The sequence below is a fragment of the Capricornis sumatraensis genome, chromosome 16, assembly GCF_032405125.1.
Source record: "Capricornis sumatraensis isolate serow.1 chromosome 16, serow.2, whole genome shotgun sequence".
NCBI lineage: Eukaryota > Metazoa > Chordata > Mammalia > Artiodactyla > Bovidae > Capricornis > Capricornis sumatraensis.
This window is the reverse complement of record NC_091084.1, coordinates 45,767,293-45,786,581: the sequence shown is the minus strand read 5'-3', so window position 1 is coordinate 45,786,581 and position 19,289 is coordinate 45,767,293. Positions and strand designations below refer to the sequence as shown.

The 19,289-nt window shown below is 47.0% G+C and overlaps 1 protein-coding gene across 1 annotated transcript in view; it reads right to left on the bottom strand.

Annotated features, from left to right (window-relative positions):
- The window catches only part of TRIM66 (tripartite motif containing 66), a 36,881-nt gene extending 18,320 nt beyond the window's left edge, over nucleotides 1-18,561 (bottom strand). Inside the window, 10 exon segments of the mRNA XM_068987978.1 lie at nucleotides 1,732-1,896; nucleotides 3,536-4,440; nucleotides 5,869-5,986; nucleotides 8,671-8,817; nucleotides 9,355-9,469; nucleotides 11,137-11,253; nucleotides 11,581-11,713; nucleotides 12,660-12,807; nucleotides 14,230-14,333; nucleotides 18,552-18,561. Coding sequence (XP_068844079.1) covers nucleotides 1,732-1,896; nucleotides 3,536-4,440; nucleotides 5,869-5,986; nucleotides 8,671-8,817; nucleotides 9,355-9,469; nucleotides 11,137-11,253; nucleotides 11,581-11,713; nucleotides 12,660-12,807; nucleotides 14,230-14,333; nucleotides 18,552-18,561 — 1,962 coding nt within the window.
- Between the last annotated feature and the right edge of the window lie 728 nt (nucleotides 18,562-19,289).

The window sequence follows — 19,289 nt, the reverse complement described above, 5'->3', positions numbered from 1 at the left end:
ATGATTCACAAAGCTTTCTAACTGCTCTGGTTTCCATCATTCCCATTCTCTAGTTCATCTCATGTTCCTACCAAGTCAAACTATCTGAAACCCCCTAAGTAGCCCAGGCTTTCTTTCACTCCTGGACCTTCCTACTAGCCATTCCCTCTATTTATCCTGGCCTTTCCCCTCCATGTCTCCTTCACCAGCCTAATTTTTCAAACAAATCTCAGCTAAAAACCATGTTCTCTAGGAAGTCATCTCCAAGAGTTCAGTGCTCTTTATATACACCCCACTGACTATCACAGCACTTAATCATACTTCATTGTTGCTGCTTGTTTACCTCTCCCTCCCACTAGACTATAAGGTACAAAGTGAGACTGCTTATTCACCAGTGTGTTCCTGACACCTATAAAAATGGCAGGCACATGACAAGAGGTTAACATGTTTTTTGATCACTGAGTAAATAGGTAAATGGGTAGATAGACGGATGGTTGAACAGACAGGTATCTACCTCAGGTGTAAGAATGTAAACTGCTAAGAGCACACAGGTCCAATGTACAGCATCTTTTGGGCCTCTAAGCCAAACCATTTTCAAAAGGATAGGGCAGGCTAGGCACAAACTAAAGACCTTTAGTACCAGACTTCAAGGGATTTCTAAGGTAACAGTGCAAATTTGCTGTCTCTTACTTTTCAAAATTCTCTTCTCAGGCATCACTGAGGTAGACTGATCTATGGCAATGGTGCTGCTGGGAGAAACATGATGAGGGGTAGTAGGTACAAAGAACCACTAGCGAAACTGGGACTGTAGAGCCCAAGGGATGCTGCAGGGCTGAGAGTGCAGGCTAGAAGGGTACAGAATAGCTGGCAGAGCTCCTGGCACAGGGCTGAGAGGAAGTACCAGGAGGGTTGAGGGGATGAGACCAGAAAAGGGACAGAATAAGGGGAACAGGGCCAAGGGACACATGGAGGGCTGGTGGGAAGGCACAGCACTGCGGTTCCAGCTAGGAGGATGACCGGGGCAGAGATGAAAGACAGGACTGAGAGTAGGACAACCAGGAGCTGTAAGATTCTGGGTTATTGCCATGAACCGTCCACCAAGCAGACAGGTGGACAGACAGGAAGAGCTTTGCTAGCTTATCTTCAAAACATCCCAGTGCCCTCAGATGGTCAGCCACCTCTGCAGGTCATCTCTGTAGGCCACTCACCCACAGAATTCCATTAATTCAAATTCTAAAGCCAGCCAACTCTGGATCGTGGGACCACATAAAATACTTTCCCCATTGTCATTCATTGCAGAGAGGAAAAAGCTCAGGCTGTGATTCTCATTTTACATAAACCTTAGCCCCTTTTCTCTATTAGCTGTAGGCCCCTGGATCTGAGTTGCCTTAGCTATAAAATTGGGATCCCCACCTCACAGAACTATTGGGAAGGTTAAGTGAAGTCACCCTGCGGAGCACCAAGCACGGTTCTAGGTACACAGTCAGTGTTCAACAAACTGGCTTTCCTTCCCTTTCCCCTTCCTCTCGAAATGAAGCCCAGCTGCTCCCAATTTAAGTGTGGGGGAGTGCCAATGGGGTGGAGGAGGACCTTGCTCACTCACTAGGACAAAAGGCATGAGTCAGGGCTGTGTAACATCCAGGGATGGAACAGGGACACTCCTCCCCCAGCCCAGACATCCTCAGCCAGGTCCCTGGGGTCTTGACTGGCAGTGGGTCCCATATGATCAGGGAAAGCAGGCTCCAATTGTACCTTTCTCACCACATTAGGAGAGGAGTGCTGGATGGCGCTGTCCAATGCGGGGACACTGTGAGGGGTTTCCTCCCCAGATGCCTGGGGCAAGTTAGCAGCAGTATTCTTGTCAAGGGGGAGAGTCGGCGGCTTTGGGCCTTCAGATGCTGGGGGCTCATCCGCAGCCTGGAGGAGAAAATAAGAACTTGGGTGCGTCCTGAAATGGAAACCCACTCCAGTATTCTTGCCTGGAAAATTCCATACAAAGAGGACCCTGGGCGGGCTACAGTCCATGGGGTCACAAGAGTCAGACACAACTGAGTGACTTTCATTTCCCGCAAAGAGTAGCAGCAGTGGTAAAGGCTGAGGCCCACCTGCACTGCCCACCACCTACACACTGCAGATGGCCTGAAATCTTTTCAGGAAGATACTCTTATCTAAGCTGTTCCTAATATGACATCTTAGAATAGAAGTCAAACCAAGAATCATGAGCTAACTTTGTCATAGTTACCTAAGCAATCACAACAGTTTTGACTTACATTTATAGAGCTGTGGTCCTCTATAAACCCTAGACCCTTCTCTGCCATCATAAGAGTTATTCTCTGTAAGGAACTGAGCCTCAGAGGCAGACATTCAAAGCATGATCTGAAGTCAGTGCTTAGGGACTTCCCTGGTGGTCCAGGGGTTAAGAAACTGGCCTTCCATTGCAGGAGACACGGGTTCCATCCCTGGTTGGGGAACTAAGATCCTACATGCTATGCTGCACAGCCAAATAAATAAATAAAAATAAATAAAATTGAAGTTGTCAGTGCAGAAGCATAAATGTGAAGCCTTAGATTTTGTAATAAAGTAAAAGTCTATAGAGCTGCTTTGAAGGTATAAATGTGGTTATATATATTTCACTATGAAAAAAGTGAAAGGGGAGGAGGAAGGGTCTGGAACAGGAAGCTGCTGGAAACCAAGAAAAGCAAGAATTAAGAATGAAGATGTGGAGTACTGCAAAGATCCCAGAGGTACAAACTGCACCTCTCCAATTGGCTTTTAGCTGAGAAAAGAGAAGAGCAGCCTTAGTCATCCTCCTAGGGAGAGAACAAGGCCTCCTCTGTGGCAATTCAGAGTCAGCTGGCATGGACGCAAGTCTTGGCACTACCACTCGACGTTTTACGAGCATCCATGTGCGCTTCGGTCGTGTCCGACTCTCTGCAACCCTGTGAACCACGGACTGCCAGGCTCCTCTGTCCATGTGATTCTCCAGTCAAGAACACTGGAGTGGTTTGTCATGCCCTCCTCCAGGGTATCTTCCCAACTCAGGGATCGAACTCTTGTCTCGTTTGCCTCCTGCATTGGCAGGAGGGCTCTTTGCCACTAGTGCCACCTGGGAAGCCCCCAACGTTGTATGATTTCTAGGCAAATGATCTGCTTAAGCTCTCCCCTTCCCCCAGCTGGAATTCATAAGTTACAGTAAAGGAAGTGAGGTTACAAAGGTAAGAGACAGCCTCCCTTCTGCCCTGCACTGACTGGAGTCCAGCACAGCTCAGGAAGTTCCATTAATGGACATAGTCCCTAGTGTCACCCAGAAGGACAGGACTAAGCCAGGCCACTCTGGACAGGATTGAGCCTGGATCTGTGTTGGAGCTAAGTACTGTGTTCTCTGGAGCCTTCCTGAGATGGAAGGTGGAGTCCAGGGCAGTCTTGAATTGGGATGGCTGGGTTCAAGGCCAGCTTAAGATGAAGAAACTGTTCCTGTGCCACCCTGTGAGGGGGAGGCTGTGTCCCTGACGCTCTTTAGGGAGAATCTAGGGAGGTGGTACCACCCTGACCTCACCTGCACAGTGTCCTCTTGGCTCTGGGACTGGACGGGCGCCGGCTGCCTCACAATGTAATTGATCTGCCCCACGATGGTTTGCTGTAGATGCTGAGGTGATTTGGTCTGACTCAGCTGCAGGCTGGGCTGTTGAGCCTGAAGGAGAAGCTCCAGGTCCTTCTGCATTTCCTCCAGCTCAAACTTGTGGTGCATTATGTCCATGTTCTGGGAACAGGCGGGCCCCGGGGGGCTCTCGTGCTGACTAGAGGCCAGCTGCTGGGATGGAGGGAGAGGCGGGGGTGGCTGCTGTTGGGGTGGAGGGGGCGGAGGGGGCGGAAGTGGCAGCTGCTGCTGTGGCGGTGGCTGAAAGTGGCTGAGCTTCAGCTTCTGGTGGTGGCCAAACTGCACCTGGATGGAGGGTGTCTGCAGGGTGGGCGGGGCATGGGCTCCTTGCTGAACATCCTGTGGGGGAACGATGCACACGGGCTGTGAAGTCAGCTGCTGCCCCAGCCGCTGGGGTGTGCTCTCCGGCTCGGCCGGGGGCTGGGTTTCCAGCCAGGGCTGAAGCAGCTTTGGCGGGTGAGGATTGCAGGGCAGTTCCTTCTCCCTGGGCAGCAGCGTGGAGCACTGCAGGGAGCCCAGCTGTTGGGGTACCATCTCGGGGGGCTGCCTAAAGCTGTGCACTGGGTGTATGCTGGGTGGGGGGACCTGGCCTTTGAGGGAGGGTGAGACTGGGGAGCAGTGGGAGCAGCACACGGAGGAGGAACAGATTGCTGGAGACTGGAACTTGTGCGAGGGATGGCTGAGAGTCTCTTGCTGAGCCACTGGGGACTGGTGGCTTTGGTAAAAAGATGATGGTCCCTGTAAGCCTCCATAAGCAGGAGTATCTGCCCGGGACAGCTGTCCACCCTCAGTAGTTATACAGCCTAAAAATTCAGAATAGAGAGTGTTTCCAAAGGTGATCTGCAGTTGTTGCCCCTACTCCTGCTACCTCCCTCTTCCAGGGCCAAAGGATATCATTCAACAACCTTGTACCAGAGGCAGAGATTAAGAAATTCAATCCCTAACCCCCAAGACTCAGTCTAGAATGATATCAGCAATAGAAACTATATAGACCTGTGCTGGGGGCCTGGGACATTTGAGGAATCAGCTCAGCTCTTACCAGAGGCTCAGTCCTGACTCTGTTTGTATCCCACTAGGGAAACCATGGGCTCCCTCACAGAGTACCTACTGCTTTTTTAACAGAATAGCCCAAGGAAGACTCAGACCAAAACTATCAACACTGGGGGGAGAAGAGGGAGTGTACTAAAAAGTAGCAAAGGAGATTCGTCCCCAGGACAAATGGGTAAGTCCTCAAATACAGTTCTGGAGAACTAGATGTTGGGCAAGCAGGGTGGAGGAGAGTGGAGAAGCTCCATCCCCAGGTCAGTGCCAAGCGTCAGTGCTGATGTCTGAGGACCCTAGGCCCTCATACATGAGAAGATGATGCTATTGCTGTTTCAGTCTAATGGCTTCTTCAGGTCCTCTGAGGCTTATGTAGGGGAAAACGTAGTGTCCTGAGGGCAGGTGGTCACCTTTGGTCACTTAGTGGAGGGCCTGACTCAGAGCAGGTGCTCACCAAAGGTCTGTGGAATTGTATCAAAAGGGAAAGGGAAGCAGAAAATAAACCTAAATATCCATTTATTATTTTGTCAAGTTCAGAACACTTTCAATGAGAATAACAGTCCAGATAAAGGCAGCAGTTGGCCATTAGTTTAACAAACCTACCATTAGGTTGTCAGCACAGGCACAACTTCAAATTGTCTACATTCTGCCTAAATATTGAATGCCAGCAAGTTATTGCAGCAGGGAAGAAAAATGTGCAAGGTCATGAATTATCTTCTAACATCTCAACTCCAAAAGACGTGTGTGCCATTGCCTGTCTGCCTCTCTCTGTGTCGCTGAAGTATCTCTGTGCCCACACACATGTATGCCCTTGTATTCGGAGACACAGGTCCACCTGCACTGGCATACAGCATTCTGGAGAGCAGGACCACTGTCTTGTCTCCTCTTCTAGCAATGAAACCAGCAGAACAGGGACGTTCATGTGAAATAGGAAACTCAGATTTCAACTGGTCCTCTTACAAAAGTCCTATACTGCCACTGCTATTTAAGCTGTCAGCTCTCCCCCTCCCACCCCAACCCCACCATCATCATCTCCAGGAAAAGGTTTGCTGAATGACTCCATGACCACTGGCAGTCTCAGGGTGCACTTTCTCTTGGGCATATGCTGATCTACCCAGTGAGTTAAGCAGATGGTCTAAATGTGTTCTTAGCAATCATGCAAAGGCCCATAGAGTAGGCCCTGGGCTCACCGAGGGAAGCCAGCTGCTTGGTCCAGAAGTTAGGCTCCCAAGTGAATCTGATGCTCCAAGGGGAGCCAGGGTCTGTGTTACAATTTGTCTCCAGCAATCGCTGCATCTGAAACACAATCTGACAACAGCAATGACCAAAGGTCATTTCTTTGGGCATTTTGTGCCAGAGTGAGAACTCCCTCTCCCTCACTCATTGGACAGGCTGAAGGCCCAGAGTCAGGGCTGTTTAGCCTGTGGTCCTCCCCAGTGTGCTCCCTCATTTCCTTACACCTTAGTATCTTGACATTCCTCCCCTCCCTCTGCCCCTACTGATCCCCTTCCTCTTATCGAGGCTTTTGGAATGCCTACATTCTTATCTCTTCCAGGCCTCAGCTGAGTTTAATTCTTCCTCAGGATATCATCTGACAGCACCCTCTCAAGAGTGCTCCCTTCATTCTACCATAATCTCAACTGGAAAGTCCATGGGGGCAGACACTCTCTGAGTTCCCCAGAGCTGTCCTTCCACCCACTTGTAAAACTCCCTTCCATCCTAGTTAATCGCCCTCTTCTTTCCTCATCCTTTTCATCTATCTCCTATTACTGCTGCTGCTGCTAAGTCGCTTCAGTCGTGTCTGACTCTGTGCGACCCCATAGACGGCAGCCCACCAGGCTCCCCTGTCCCTGGAATTCTCCAGGCAAGAACACTGGAGTGGGTTGCCATTTCCTTCTCCAATGCATGAAAGTGAAAAGTGAAAGTCAAGTTGCTCAGTCGTGTCCAACTAGTAGCGACCCCATGGACTACAGCCTACCAGGCTCCTCCATCCGTGGGATTTTCTAGGCAAGAGTACTGGAGTGGGTTGCCATTGCCTTCTCCATCTCCTATTACTAAAACTCTCCTATTTATCTAGGACTTTGGCAAGTATCCAACTACCCTGCTAACATCTAATTAACCAATGTCGTAATCAATGTTTTAGCCTCTTACTTCCTTGAGCTCTTTAATGTAAACCACCTCCACTTCTCTTTTCAGTTCAGTCACCAGACCTAGACCATTTTCACCATCTAGAGCCATTCTACCTATGAGACCTTAAACTCCAAAAACCTACTCCCTGATCAGAATAGTTCTTGCTCTTCCTGAGCATGCTCTTCCACCTCATTGATCTCCAAGCCCTGCTCCCTCAGCCCAGCTGGCCATCCTAGTTTTCCACTGCTTTAAGTAACAACATCACTAGTGCCCTAATTCCCTTCCCATCAGTGCCTGCCCTTGCATCAACCCAGCCACCCCAAAGCTATGTTACGTGGGGTCGCCTCACTGATCATTATGCTCAGGGCCCCCCTCAGTCCCTTCTTTTCTTGTCAGTTTCCTCTTCCGTGGTCCTTGAAAGTGAAAGTGAAGTTGCTCGGTCAGGTCCGACTCTTTGCGACCCCTTGGACTGTAGCCTACCAGGTTCCACCGTCCATGGATTTTCCAGGCAAGAATACTGGAGTGGGTTGTCATTTCCTTCTCCAGGAGATCTTCCCAACGTAGGGATTGAACCCGGGTCTCCCACATTGTAGGCAGACGCTTTACCATCTGAGCCAACAGGGAAGTCCCTCCATGGTCCTTAATGACTATTTAAAATCTTTACTTCTCTCCTGAACATCATTTACCCAATGTCTAATCCTCTGATTATCACTGCTTACTTCATAGAGGGTGAAGGCAAATTCCCTCAAACTTGTATCCCTCCTATCTCCAGACTTAACTATATTATACTGACATCTTCCCATCCTTCAATCTCAGAGAAAAGAAGCACCTCTTGTTTAAAGTCAACCATTTCACTCTAGATCCCACTTCCTCCTGCTTTCCCAGTATGCTCCCTCTACCACACATCGCTTCTATCTTCAACTTCTTCTCCCAAATAAACATGTGCAAATGTTTTCCTTATTTTAAAAAAGTATCCCCAACCCTGTCTCCTCCTCAAGTTACCTTATTTCTCTGCTTTTCACTAATTCCTCTACTTCCTCACCTCCCATCCTCAATCCCTCATTCTAGCTTTTGACCTTTCTACTTTGCTGGAGAGAAAAGCTGTTGGGGTGTCTTTCAAAGGTTATACCATGGGCCTCCTGATTCTGAGATTTCTCTTCACTACTCATCCTCTATCACCTATTTAGCAATGATAACATTGATCACTTAAAAATTTGAAGCTCTCTGTTAAGTTTTGTGTACCACACTCTTATTCTCTGCTGACTTCTGATGGTTGCCTCTCATCTCCTTCACTCATTTCCCTCCTCTGACTGTGCTGAGAACTAGGACATTTCCTGGGGTTCCAGATCTGTTATTTTCTTCTTTCTTCACACACTTTTCCAATACCACCCAAATCCCAGAGACTCACACATCTTTTTCTCTCTCTCTCTAACCCTGACTTTTCTTCTGACTTCCAGACCCATCTATCAAAACAGATTTGGGACAGCTCCCTTTAGATGCCCTTACAGGCCCCTTAGAGTCGACATATCCAAATACAAACCTCATCAACTCTTTCAAAAGTTCTGTTCCTTTTCCTGGGCATCACCAATCTCTTAAGCCCAACACCTCAATGTCATCCTCCACTCCTCCTTTCCTCTTAGGCCCCATTTAAACCCAACTTCCTAGGGAAGGTCCAACACACTTCTAGTATTAACGTCTGGATCCATGACCTGAGACAGAACTACAGAATCTCCTAGCTGAGTTGCCTGGAGGAAGGTAGGTCTATTCCAGCACCTGGGTCCTTTGCACGGTGAGGTTTGGTAAAAGATGGTTTTCACTTACTAACCCAAAGTCAGTGATTGAGGAGTTGGAGTTCTTCTTACCAGCTCTTTGCTGAAAAGGAAAGGGATGCTGGTTTTGCTGCAGACAGCCCAGTTAATGAAATTCTGCACATGCTCAAACTGGCGGTTGAGAACCATGATGCTCTGTAACTGCTGTTCCAGCTTCCGCTTCCTCTCATTAGTGATGCCCTGGGTACAGAGAGAGAAGACAGAGTCCCTGATCCTATTCTTGGACTGCAGACCACATGCTTGAGAAGTCTAGTGCCCTGTGTGCATCAGTGTAAACACAAATGGAATCAGATGAAACTGCACCCCTGAGAGGAGGACATGGCTGCTGAGGGATGGAGGGAGGGAGAGAGAAAGGGAAGGTAGATTTTACAGTGCAAAGAAGAATAAGTGAAAAATGACTGAGGAAATGAATGTCTAGATTTCTTGGGCATAGCTCGTTTCATGACTCTTTCAAGGCCATAAACCTGCAAAGGCCAGGAAGGCAGTTGCCTTACTGCCACAGCATTAATGGGAGTTTGATCTGATTTTCTAAGCCCTTAATGAGCCAACTTCCCAAAATTAGACAGGACATTTTAAGATACAGGGAGTAGCAGAGAGCTATGGAAATTGCACATCTGAATTCTAGCCCAGGCATCTCTGAGCCATGAGACATATTTGATATGTGCCTGGTTTCTGCCCCAAGGAGAGTACAGAACCTAACCATCTGTTCACATATACCTCCAGCTCCTCTATGAGTCCATTGGCCTGTTTGTTCAGTTCATTCATCAGAACCATCTTGGCCATTTTGATCTGGTTTTCCACCTTCCTGTGCTGGTGCTTCACCTCAAAAATCCTGCAAACAACAGGAGGAAACAGCATGGTGAGCCTTTTCCTCCAGGCCTACAACAGCCTTCAGACAGCAAACGTAAGAGCCTACAATGGGGACACTTTCTACTGAAATCAGGGACCAGCAGGCACCAAATGTAAAGAAATAAGAACCTTCCTCCACCATCCATCCTGCCGTTTGTACAATCCAGCCCACTTGATCTAAGTGGGCCAATGGCCCGAAGTTCAACTCATTTTTCTCTCAACAAACGACAGGTCCATCCCCAGGTCAAGTCAATAGCTCATCGGTTCACACAGCACCAGAGGCAGGACAGAGAGAGTGCACACAGGTCCGACTTCATGTAATTTCTTATTTCATTAAGAGGGGGAATGCTCTACTAAACAGCGTCATGCGGTGAAAAGAGCCTAGGTAGAGACAGAAAGTAGACTAATGGTTGTCAAGGGCTGGGGATGCTGCAGGGTGAATAGGGAGTCGCTGCTAATGTGTATGGGTTTCTTTTTAGGGTGATAAAAATGATATTTTAAAAGTAGACAGTTATAATCGTTGCACAACTCTATGAATATGCTAAAAAAAAACCCACTGAACTGTACATTTTATGAAGGAAATTTTATGGTATAAAAATCATATTTTTAATATCTATATATAAAAATTATATAAAAAATATAAAATTGCCCTTTTAAAATGTACAATTCACCAGGGCTTCCCTGATGGCTCAGTTGGTAAAATATCCACCTGCAATGCAGGGGACTCAGATTCGATCCTTGGATTGGGAAGATCCCCTGGAGAAGGGAATGGCAACCCACTCCAGTATTCTTGCCTGGAGAATCCCATGGACAGAGAAGCCTGGAGGACTATAGTCCATGGGATCACAAAGAGGTAGACACAACTGAGTGACTTTCACATCATAATAATGATTGTACAACTCTATGAATATGCTAAAAAAAAAAACCCACTGAATTGCACATTTCAAAAGGGCAATTTTATGGTATATAAATTATATCTCAATAAAACCATTTTTTAAAAATTAAAAAAGAGGCTTTGAAGCCACCACAGACCTAGCTTCCAAACCCAGCTCAGTCTCTGACTAGCTATGTGATCTCAGATAAGTCACCTAATCTCTCTGAATCTTACCCTCCTCATCAGTAGAATGGAGATAACCCCTGACTCAAAGAAAGAACTGATCAAAATGATACATGCATGATGCCCAATCCAATGCCTGCCATGTGATCCTCTCTCTGTACCTGCTTATTTCTCTTTCTACACAAAATATTGATGATTTCATATCATGTATAGATGTATAAGGAAAACATTTGGAAAGGAGTGATAAAGGATAGATTGCCACTGACTTGTACTCACATAATAAACAGCCCTCTCTTCTCCAGTATCTGCTCTGTGCCCTTGTTCTTAAGCACCTACCTTTGGTCAGTTCATGGTCATGTTCAGAAGGCAGGCACTTTAGCCCAGGTCCACTGTGATCATCCTCACCTAGCTTGGCTCCATTCACCAAGAGATGCCCCGAAACCCCCTCCCTGGCCCTGAGACCTCTAAGACCAGGACATGTGCCTTCTGGGACGTATGCCAGTATCTGCATGTCCACTCCATCCTGGTCCTGGGACCCAGGGTGAGAGGGAGCAGAGCATTTCCAGTGTAGGCAAGGGGCTCGCTGATGCTACCTGTCCTCAATTTGCTTTGCAGATGTCTGTAGACTGGATTTCTTATGGGCCACCTGCGTAGTCACACTTTCCAGAAGCATCCTCTGGTTTTGCAAAACTTCTTCAAGATGTCTGCACCTAGAGGAGGAGGCAGAGAAAAAAAATGAGGAAGACTAAGTCTTATTCTGAGCATGCCTGCTAAGCAAGAATCCCCGCAATGCATTGCCTCAGTCAGGCCCAGTGCAGGGAGGCTGGGGTTACATCTAGGGAGTCAGAGACTCTTAGCCCTCAGGGCTTCTACAGAGAAGCCCCACACAACAGAACAGAGAAAACCTTCAGCCCAGCCTGGGGACTGAAGGCTGGCTTAAGCAGGGAGAGGATTTCCATGCACTGGGAACCCAGCACTCTCACAGGTAGAGAGTCCAGAGCCCTCCCAAGTCCCCTTGGGCAGCCACCCTGCCTGACCTGTGCTCTTTGTGTTCCACCATGAGGCAGCTATGGCAAGTAAGCACATCACAGGTCTCGCAAAACAGCTTGAGAATTTCCTGCGTGTGTAGAGGACAGTACAAGGCGAAGTCTCCAGAACCACCATTCACTCCTGCCAGAGAAGATGGAGAAAGTGGGCATGTCTTGCTCAGGAAGACCTCTTAAGTTAGCTCCACTGAGCACCCTCAGCCTTCTATGGACACAGGGAAGACCCCGAGCTACAGGGAAGGTGGTGCAAAAGTGACCCTCTCTCTGGGCCAATTAGGTTCCAGGAACACAATGAGGAAGGTGGGCTTACACTGGCCAGATCTGCACAGTTGTCCAGAAATAACCACCAAGCCCCAGGCATCTCACCATCTGCTGAGCCTGAGGAAGGTACCTGCTACTTGCTGCACATGGATCTCCTGCAGAATAGTGAGTCCTTCAGAACTTAACCTACACCTCCTCATTGGCCAGGATTCTGCTACGGTGGGGCTGAAACAGCTGCCCAATCCAGACTGAGGCTGAAACCAGCTACCCAGATCAGATTACATGGATCATAAACTTTGGTTCCTGTCTGACGAAGGTAAAACCTTTCCCACAGTTCAAGGGCCTTGAGAAAAGACTTTGAAGAAGATTGTCACTTAAAACAGATGGTGCTGGATGGATAAATGGACAAACCCTGATCCTGGATGCTAAATTAATCAAGTAACTAAACAGAAGTAGGGTCAGATTGCTCTAAACAGAGGTGAAAGACAGGGAACTCAATTAGCTGCCACAGTAATTTAAAACTTTTCCTCCCTGCACCATCTCACTCACAGTCACCTACTCCCCATGCGCCCCCTGCCCTGGCCTGGCAACAGGGAGAGCCTGGAGTGAAGGCACACCGTGCTGTGACTCTGGAGGAAACAGCTTTTCTTTCGGAAAGGCTCTGAGACCACCCCTACTCTCACCCCCAGCAGGGAAACAAGGGCAGAGAGCTCTTCTCCAAAGATTTTGTGGTTTGGTACTACTTACGGGGCGGGGGGTGGGGATGGGGGTGGGAGGTATGTGAGCTAGTGGAGGGGAGGGAGTGATACCTGGAGATCCCTTCTGGGTCCGGGAAAAGAGTGGGCCCCCAGGGGCCGGACCATGCCGGTGCTCCTCCGTGCAGGAGCTGCAAAGCCAGCGGTTGCAGTAGGTACAGAGGATGTGAGCTGCCCTCTTCTCCTTGCACTCCGAGCAGTTCTAGGAGTAGAGAGTTCTGGAATTACTGACAGTGTCTTCATCATTTGGACCTGCTTTGATGAGTGGTAAACACGCTAGGGACTGGGGACCCACAGAGCTGTTCCTCCACTATTTTGGAGTACAGTCCATTCTGGAGAACTGCCTGGGAGGGACATGTAGGGACACGTGAAGGAAAGCATGTGACTAAGAGCAGTGGCCTCAAGGCCTATTCACACAAATCCTGTGTTGCAGCTGAGGATATGCAGATAAATAAGGCAAGGTTCTGCTCTCAAGGTACACAGCCTGGACAGTGTGGCAAATACTCAGTGGGTTATGCTGTGATGAAATGATGCACCAAGTGCTAAGGAAGCAAAGCAAGGTTTCCAGGAGTTCCAACTAGGAGAGGCTAGGAAAGGTCCTCCATAACGAGGTGACATTTGAGTTGGATACTGAAAGACAAGTAGAAGTTCACCAGGCAGACAAGGGAGGACAATGTAAAGCACAGGCCAAAGCAAAAATTTCAACATGCTACGGAGAAGAAGAAACCGTAGCTGTATGAGTGCACAAAAAGGTGATGATAAACAGCCAGGAAAGAGTACGACAGACCAGCTCTCAGAGCTGTGTTTCCACTACTGGGGCTTGCCAGGACCAAGAATCTCTGGCCTTCTCCTGGTACAAATGTTCATTCATTTGGTCAGAAATATCATGGAGGGCTGATATGAGAGATGAAAAGAAGATTTCTAAAAAATTAGCCTATCTGTGCTGAATAACACAGGCCACCAAACTGACGTGGATTCTGACAGCTTTGTCCTCACCCTGGGATCTGACAAACCCACAGCAAGAAAAAGGAAAGATGAGAAATGTAGGTCTTACTAACGAAACTATTAATTCCTTGAGGGTAGATACATGGGTCTCTGTCTTCCTAGTACTCAGAACAGGCCCTGGCATATATGGCAGACATTCAGTAAGAATGTAATACAGGAGCAAGTAAGTAAAATGGCAAATGAATAAAATGTAGTGGCAAGGATACCCCAGTGGAGAAAGAATGAGAAGGGATACTAGTCAGTAAGTGGTGTGAAATTTCAGAAACTCAGGGAAAAGGTATTAGTTGTTAAATACAAGCAAAACTGGTGAACCCATCTAACCCAGGCTGGTGAATGAGTTTCAACTCGAGTATTGGGACGGTGGAGGGAATAAAAGCTTAGTAGTCATAATTTCCAGTAAAAGCTGTAAGAGAGAAAAAAAACACACTCATTTTGCTTCCCCAACTGAAACATTTTGATTCTCTTCTGGATAGAATGATGGATGGATGGATGGATGATTAGGTAAACTGGTGGAAGGGTAACAAGTAAGATAGAGTGATGGGTGGACAGACAGACTTATGGACAGGGTCGCACAGATTTCTGAAAAGGATTAGCTGCTTCTTTGCTTGTCCTGACTTACCCTCACCATCTTGGATTGCCCAGAAGAAAAGCACTGCAGCAGAAAATGTTCAGTTACATCCCTGGTGATGTATACTCACTCACACCCAGGACAGGAGATGAGCTCTGGGAGAAGAGGGTAAAGATAGCACAGTCAGGGCAACATGGCAGATTATACATAAGACCTAGACACAAGGCTTTCTAATATACAACACCCAGATATGTACCAACACCATCTGTGCCAAAATGAAGTATGTTTGATGCCACAGCCTGCACTTACCATCAGGGTACTCTGGACATGGCCAACCTATTAGGGGCCTGCCCTACAGACCTCTCCACATCCTCAACTTTGCCTGATCCTACAGCTCTTTCCTTCCTACAAAATAGAGGCCCAACCCTGCTCCAGTTGTGATAATCAGGTGCCTTCCTGCTGCTCCCACCCTGAGAGCCCAGTTCCCACTACTGGCTAAGTTCAAAGCAGTCAGTTTAGCCCAGGGCACAGCTCCAGCCATTTATATAACTGTGTAGGAGAATTTCTTTAGAGATTTCAAAACTAGAGCTTTCAGAAAGTTCTAGCCAGAGAAAGGCAAGTACTGCCTGCCCGCTCACCTAGGAGATACTCTTCTCTTGTAACAACCAAGACCAACTGGTCTGCCCCTGCAGCTCAAACAGCTTTTGCTGCGCCTTCTCCACACAGTCCACGCTGGGTGCACCCCATATATGTATTTTCACCCCTGAACACAAACATCTTGTCCTACCTCCCTCTCTCCAGAGAAATGCAGCAGTCTCCAACACATTCGTCAGCATGGTGGGTTCCTGAACTATATAAGCAGTATGACACTGCCACCCTGAAGACTGCAGTACTTCAGGTCCACTCCGTAAGTGCTTGGCCCACTGAGGGCAAGGAGAGAGCTCCTGAGGGCCAGGTGCCTGTGCCCAGGGATGAGGACAACCTGGAAAGGGGCTGGCTCTGCCAGTGATGTAGCAAGAACACCACGGTCTTCTCTGTCTCATATCACCAAAACGACACAATGGCAGTTGCTCTAGAGTTGCAGGCAGACAAACAAGTCCAAACACCAGGTTTACCACCCAGCGACCTTGGCTGGGCAAGTCACTTAATCTCATTTAACCCCTCGGTACACCAGTTTCTTCATATGCAAAATAGAAAGGGAAAACATGAGTTGCTGTGAGGACTGAACTAAACAATACTTGAGAATTCACATAATCCTCCATGAATGCTGACTTTGAATTCAAAAGATTTCTCATATCCCATTCATGGTAAGTCAATAACCTTAATTATCAACTCTCGCATGTGATGAAAGTCAGATAATCTGAGAGACTGAAAAAGTGGCCACAAATTCTTCCCCTTCTTGTGTCCATGCCCTTGCAATCCTATCCATTAAAAGTGGAGTCTTCAAAAAAAAGTGTAGTCTATTCGCTCTCCTTTGAAGCTAGGCTGCCCTCATGACCTGCTTTGGCCATCAGAATGCAGCAAAAATGACAGTGAATAAGTTCAAAGCCTAGACCTCAAGTGGCTTTCTATGATTCTGCTCTCCCTCTCAGAACTCGAATACTGCCACATGAACAACAGGTTAGACAGCTGGGAGATAAGAAACCATGTGCAGAGAGGCCATAGTTGTCTCAGGTAAGCCACCTGAAGCCAAAACAAGCCAGGGAGCCCCAACTGACCCGCCAACTGAACACAGACATGGGTAAGCACAGCAGAGATTAGCAGGCCCAGCACAGCCCAGCAGAACCACCCAGAGTATCCCAGCCCAAACTCTCAGACTGCAGATTCATAAATAAAGCTTTGTTATTGTCTTAACCGCTAAGATTTGGAGTGGCTTTCGACGCAGCAAAAGGTAACTGATATATCCTGGAAAAATTAAATCTACAAAATCATGCAAAATAATAGTTTACTACCACTCTTCTCCTCACCTACCACTCCTCCCTGCCAAAAAAACCCAAAAAAACCAAAACCCCCCCTTAGCCTCTGCAGAGCCACGGACTTTAACGACAGAGCTGGATCTGCAGAATCCTAGCTACTCTTCTGCCCGTCAACAGACGTGGGAAGGACGTTTGGCACAGGGGGCATCATCCAGGGGCATCATGCAACTGCCCCTCCCTTCCACTTGGCTGGTCAGGGAAGACCCTCCTCATTTCCCCCCAGGTCAGAAACGCTGTTCTAGTTGTTGAAAATAATTTCCATAAGGCTTTCAACTCCCCGGTAGCAGATGCTCAAACATTAGTCATAGTAACACAGTCTCATTAGCATGATGAGAAAAAGAGAAATAACTGAATAGATGAGACAAGGCCTCATCACACATCCTGTACCTCACATGGCCCCAAAGGCCAAAATCCTTAGCTTGTGGCTCAAGGCCCTGTCCACACTGGCTTCAACTCTTTCTAGTCTCATCTCTAGCTTCACGTGCCACACATCCTATGTCCTTGCCATGCCAAATACCTCTGCTATCCCCTAAATGCACCAAATCTTTGCAAAACTCTTGTGTTTGTGAAAGTGTTTGTTCCCTCTCCCTAAAATACTCTTCCTTGCTACCCCACTCCTTTTCAGATAAACTCCTTCCTATTCATCCTTCCAAATTGGTTCAAATGCTCTAGCTTTGAGAAGCAAGGTTGATTTCCCTTAGGAAGAATTAATTATTCCCTCTTCAGGGTTCCCACAGTACCCTGAACATCCCTCTAATATAACATATATCACATTGCATTTTAACTATCTGCTCATATGTCTACATACAAAAATAATCCACAATTGATACTAAAAAATATTGCATGATTTTGAGCATATTCAACAATTATGTTTCTTTCCAGTTTGAGTATTCCATGTGTATTCCTTGCACTCACAGCCAATGAAAGTCGAAAAAAGCCATCTGGAAGTTTTCTGGGTGGTGGAAAAAACCAGCCCAGGAAAATAAAGGAACAAGGTCTGATTCAGAGCAGAGGTGTGGGCCTTGGGAAAGGCTGCGAATTGGGAGATATAGTTTCCAGGTTCAAGACTGTCACTAACTGTGCAACTTGAAATCAGTGACCCCTTTTCTCTGAATCACACTGTCTACATCCTTAAGTGAGAGAAATGGGAACAGCAGGGAAGTACGGATTACCAGGCTTCCCTGGTAGATCAGACAGTAAAGAATCTGCCTGCAATGCAGGAGACCTGGGTTCAATCCCTGGATTGGGAAGATCCCTCTGGAGAAGAGAATGGCAACCCACTCCAGTATTCTTGCCTGGAGAATCTCATAGACAGAGTAGCCTGATGGGCTACAATCCATAGAAGCACAAAGAGTCAGACATGACTGAGCGTGACTCACACACACACACACGGATTTCTCAACCCTCCTCCTCTGCAACTACGCTTCAGAAATAAATTCCCCTGGGCAAGATAGGAAGAGACAGACCACCCTTGCCAGTAAGTCAGGCCTGGCTGAGGGAGGCCTGGACCGAAGAGCTCCTCCCATCTGAAGAGGGGCTGCTGCAGCTGATAGCAGAGCTGGAGAACCGCAGTGGCAGCGGTACCCAGGTTCCAGGATAGCTGTAGGGCCCAGAGTAGACACGGAGGACACGGGCTCTCTTTGTGTCATAACTTTTGCCCAGAAATTCTTATCTTCCCTCAGGAGGTCCGTAACCTCCCTAACCCCCATCAAGCTGTGTCAACCTTGAGCTTCTTATTTTTTAAAGAAGATTCCCCATTTTTCAATGAGGATACCAAAACAAAGTTCTTTTTTTGACAACTGGAATACATGAACTCCTAGAGCTGTGCATATATATAAAATGACCAAATATCAATTTACAATATTTAATATTAAGTTTTTAATAGTTTATAATATTTAATATTAATTTAGTTATTTAAATCACAAATTACATAAAATATTGTTTAGATATATTGCTTTTATTTTTCTACTTGAATTTTTCAAGCGACAGCATTGAGCTTTTATTTCATACAGAGGACCCTCTGTTCTAAGAAATGGAGGACCAGGGCCCAAAAGCCACACAACCATCCCCAAAGGGGATAGTGTTTCTGCTTCCAGAATGAAGAACTCACAGGTACCAGAGGCCCTCTGAAAACTGAGGCTGTTCAGTCCCTCTGTCACAAGAGTGAGCACTTCTGGGCTCTGGGAGGGTAAGGCAGATTATTCTTTTTCCACCACTCCCTATATTAGGCACTTTACAGGTTTATTTAACTGTCAGTTCACCAAATAGAGGTAGGCACTATCCCCATTTAAGAGTTGGATAGACTGAGGCTTCAAGAAGTTGTCACCTGCAGAAGATCCCAGAAAGTAGAGACACAACTACAACTGGAACCCAAGTCTGTCTGCCTCTAAAACTCACCCCTGCCCATGTCGCTATACTCCTCTCTAATTCAAGTGTTTGGAGAAGGAAATGGCAATCCAATCCAGTATTCTTGCCTAGAGAATTCCATGGACAGAATTCCATGGACAGAAAGTGACCACACTTTCACTTTTCACTGTCAACTCAAGTGTAAACAAACAAGGTAATTTTAACTTTTTAATTAACTAAATAATTTGATTATAAGTAAAATATTCCATAATAATGATCGAACTCTAAAGATGATCTGGACCCAGCTTTGAATTTGAAATCCAGGAAGAGCTGGGAGACAGCCCCAGCGATGCTTATAGTTTTAAGAAATATGATATTTGAGAAAAGGCAAATGAAACAGAGTTTTTTCTGCCTAGAAAAATAAATCTGGGGGCAGTTTCATTCTGTAGATGAGTGGTTCTCAAACTCTGTTATGTATTTGAATCATATGAGACACTTTTAAACATCCTGATGTCCAGTTCACAGCCCATGTCAATTAAATCAGTTTCAGGAGGTGGGAGCCAGGTAGCAGTATTTTTTAAAATTCCTCAGGAATTTTACAGGTTGATTACAATGTACAACCAAGTTTGAGGACCACTGCCATAGAGTGAGTACCCCTTCCCACTGTGGCTGAGCCTGATAGATTGGCCTCTGTATCTCAGCAGCTGAGAAAGGCAGGGTCACCAGTCTTAAAGAGGCTCCAACAAGTTAAGAAAGATTCTGAGTGCAGTTGTTATGTATTTCCCCTCT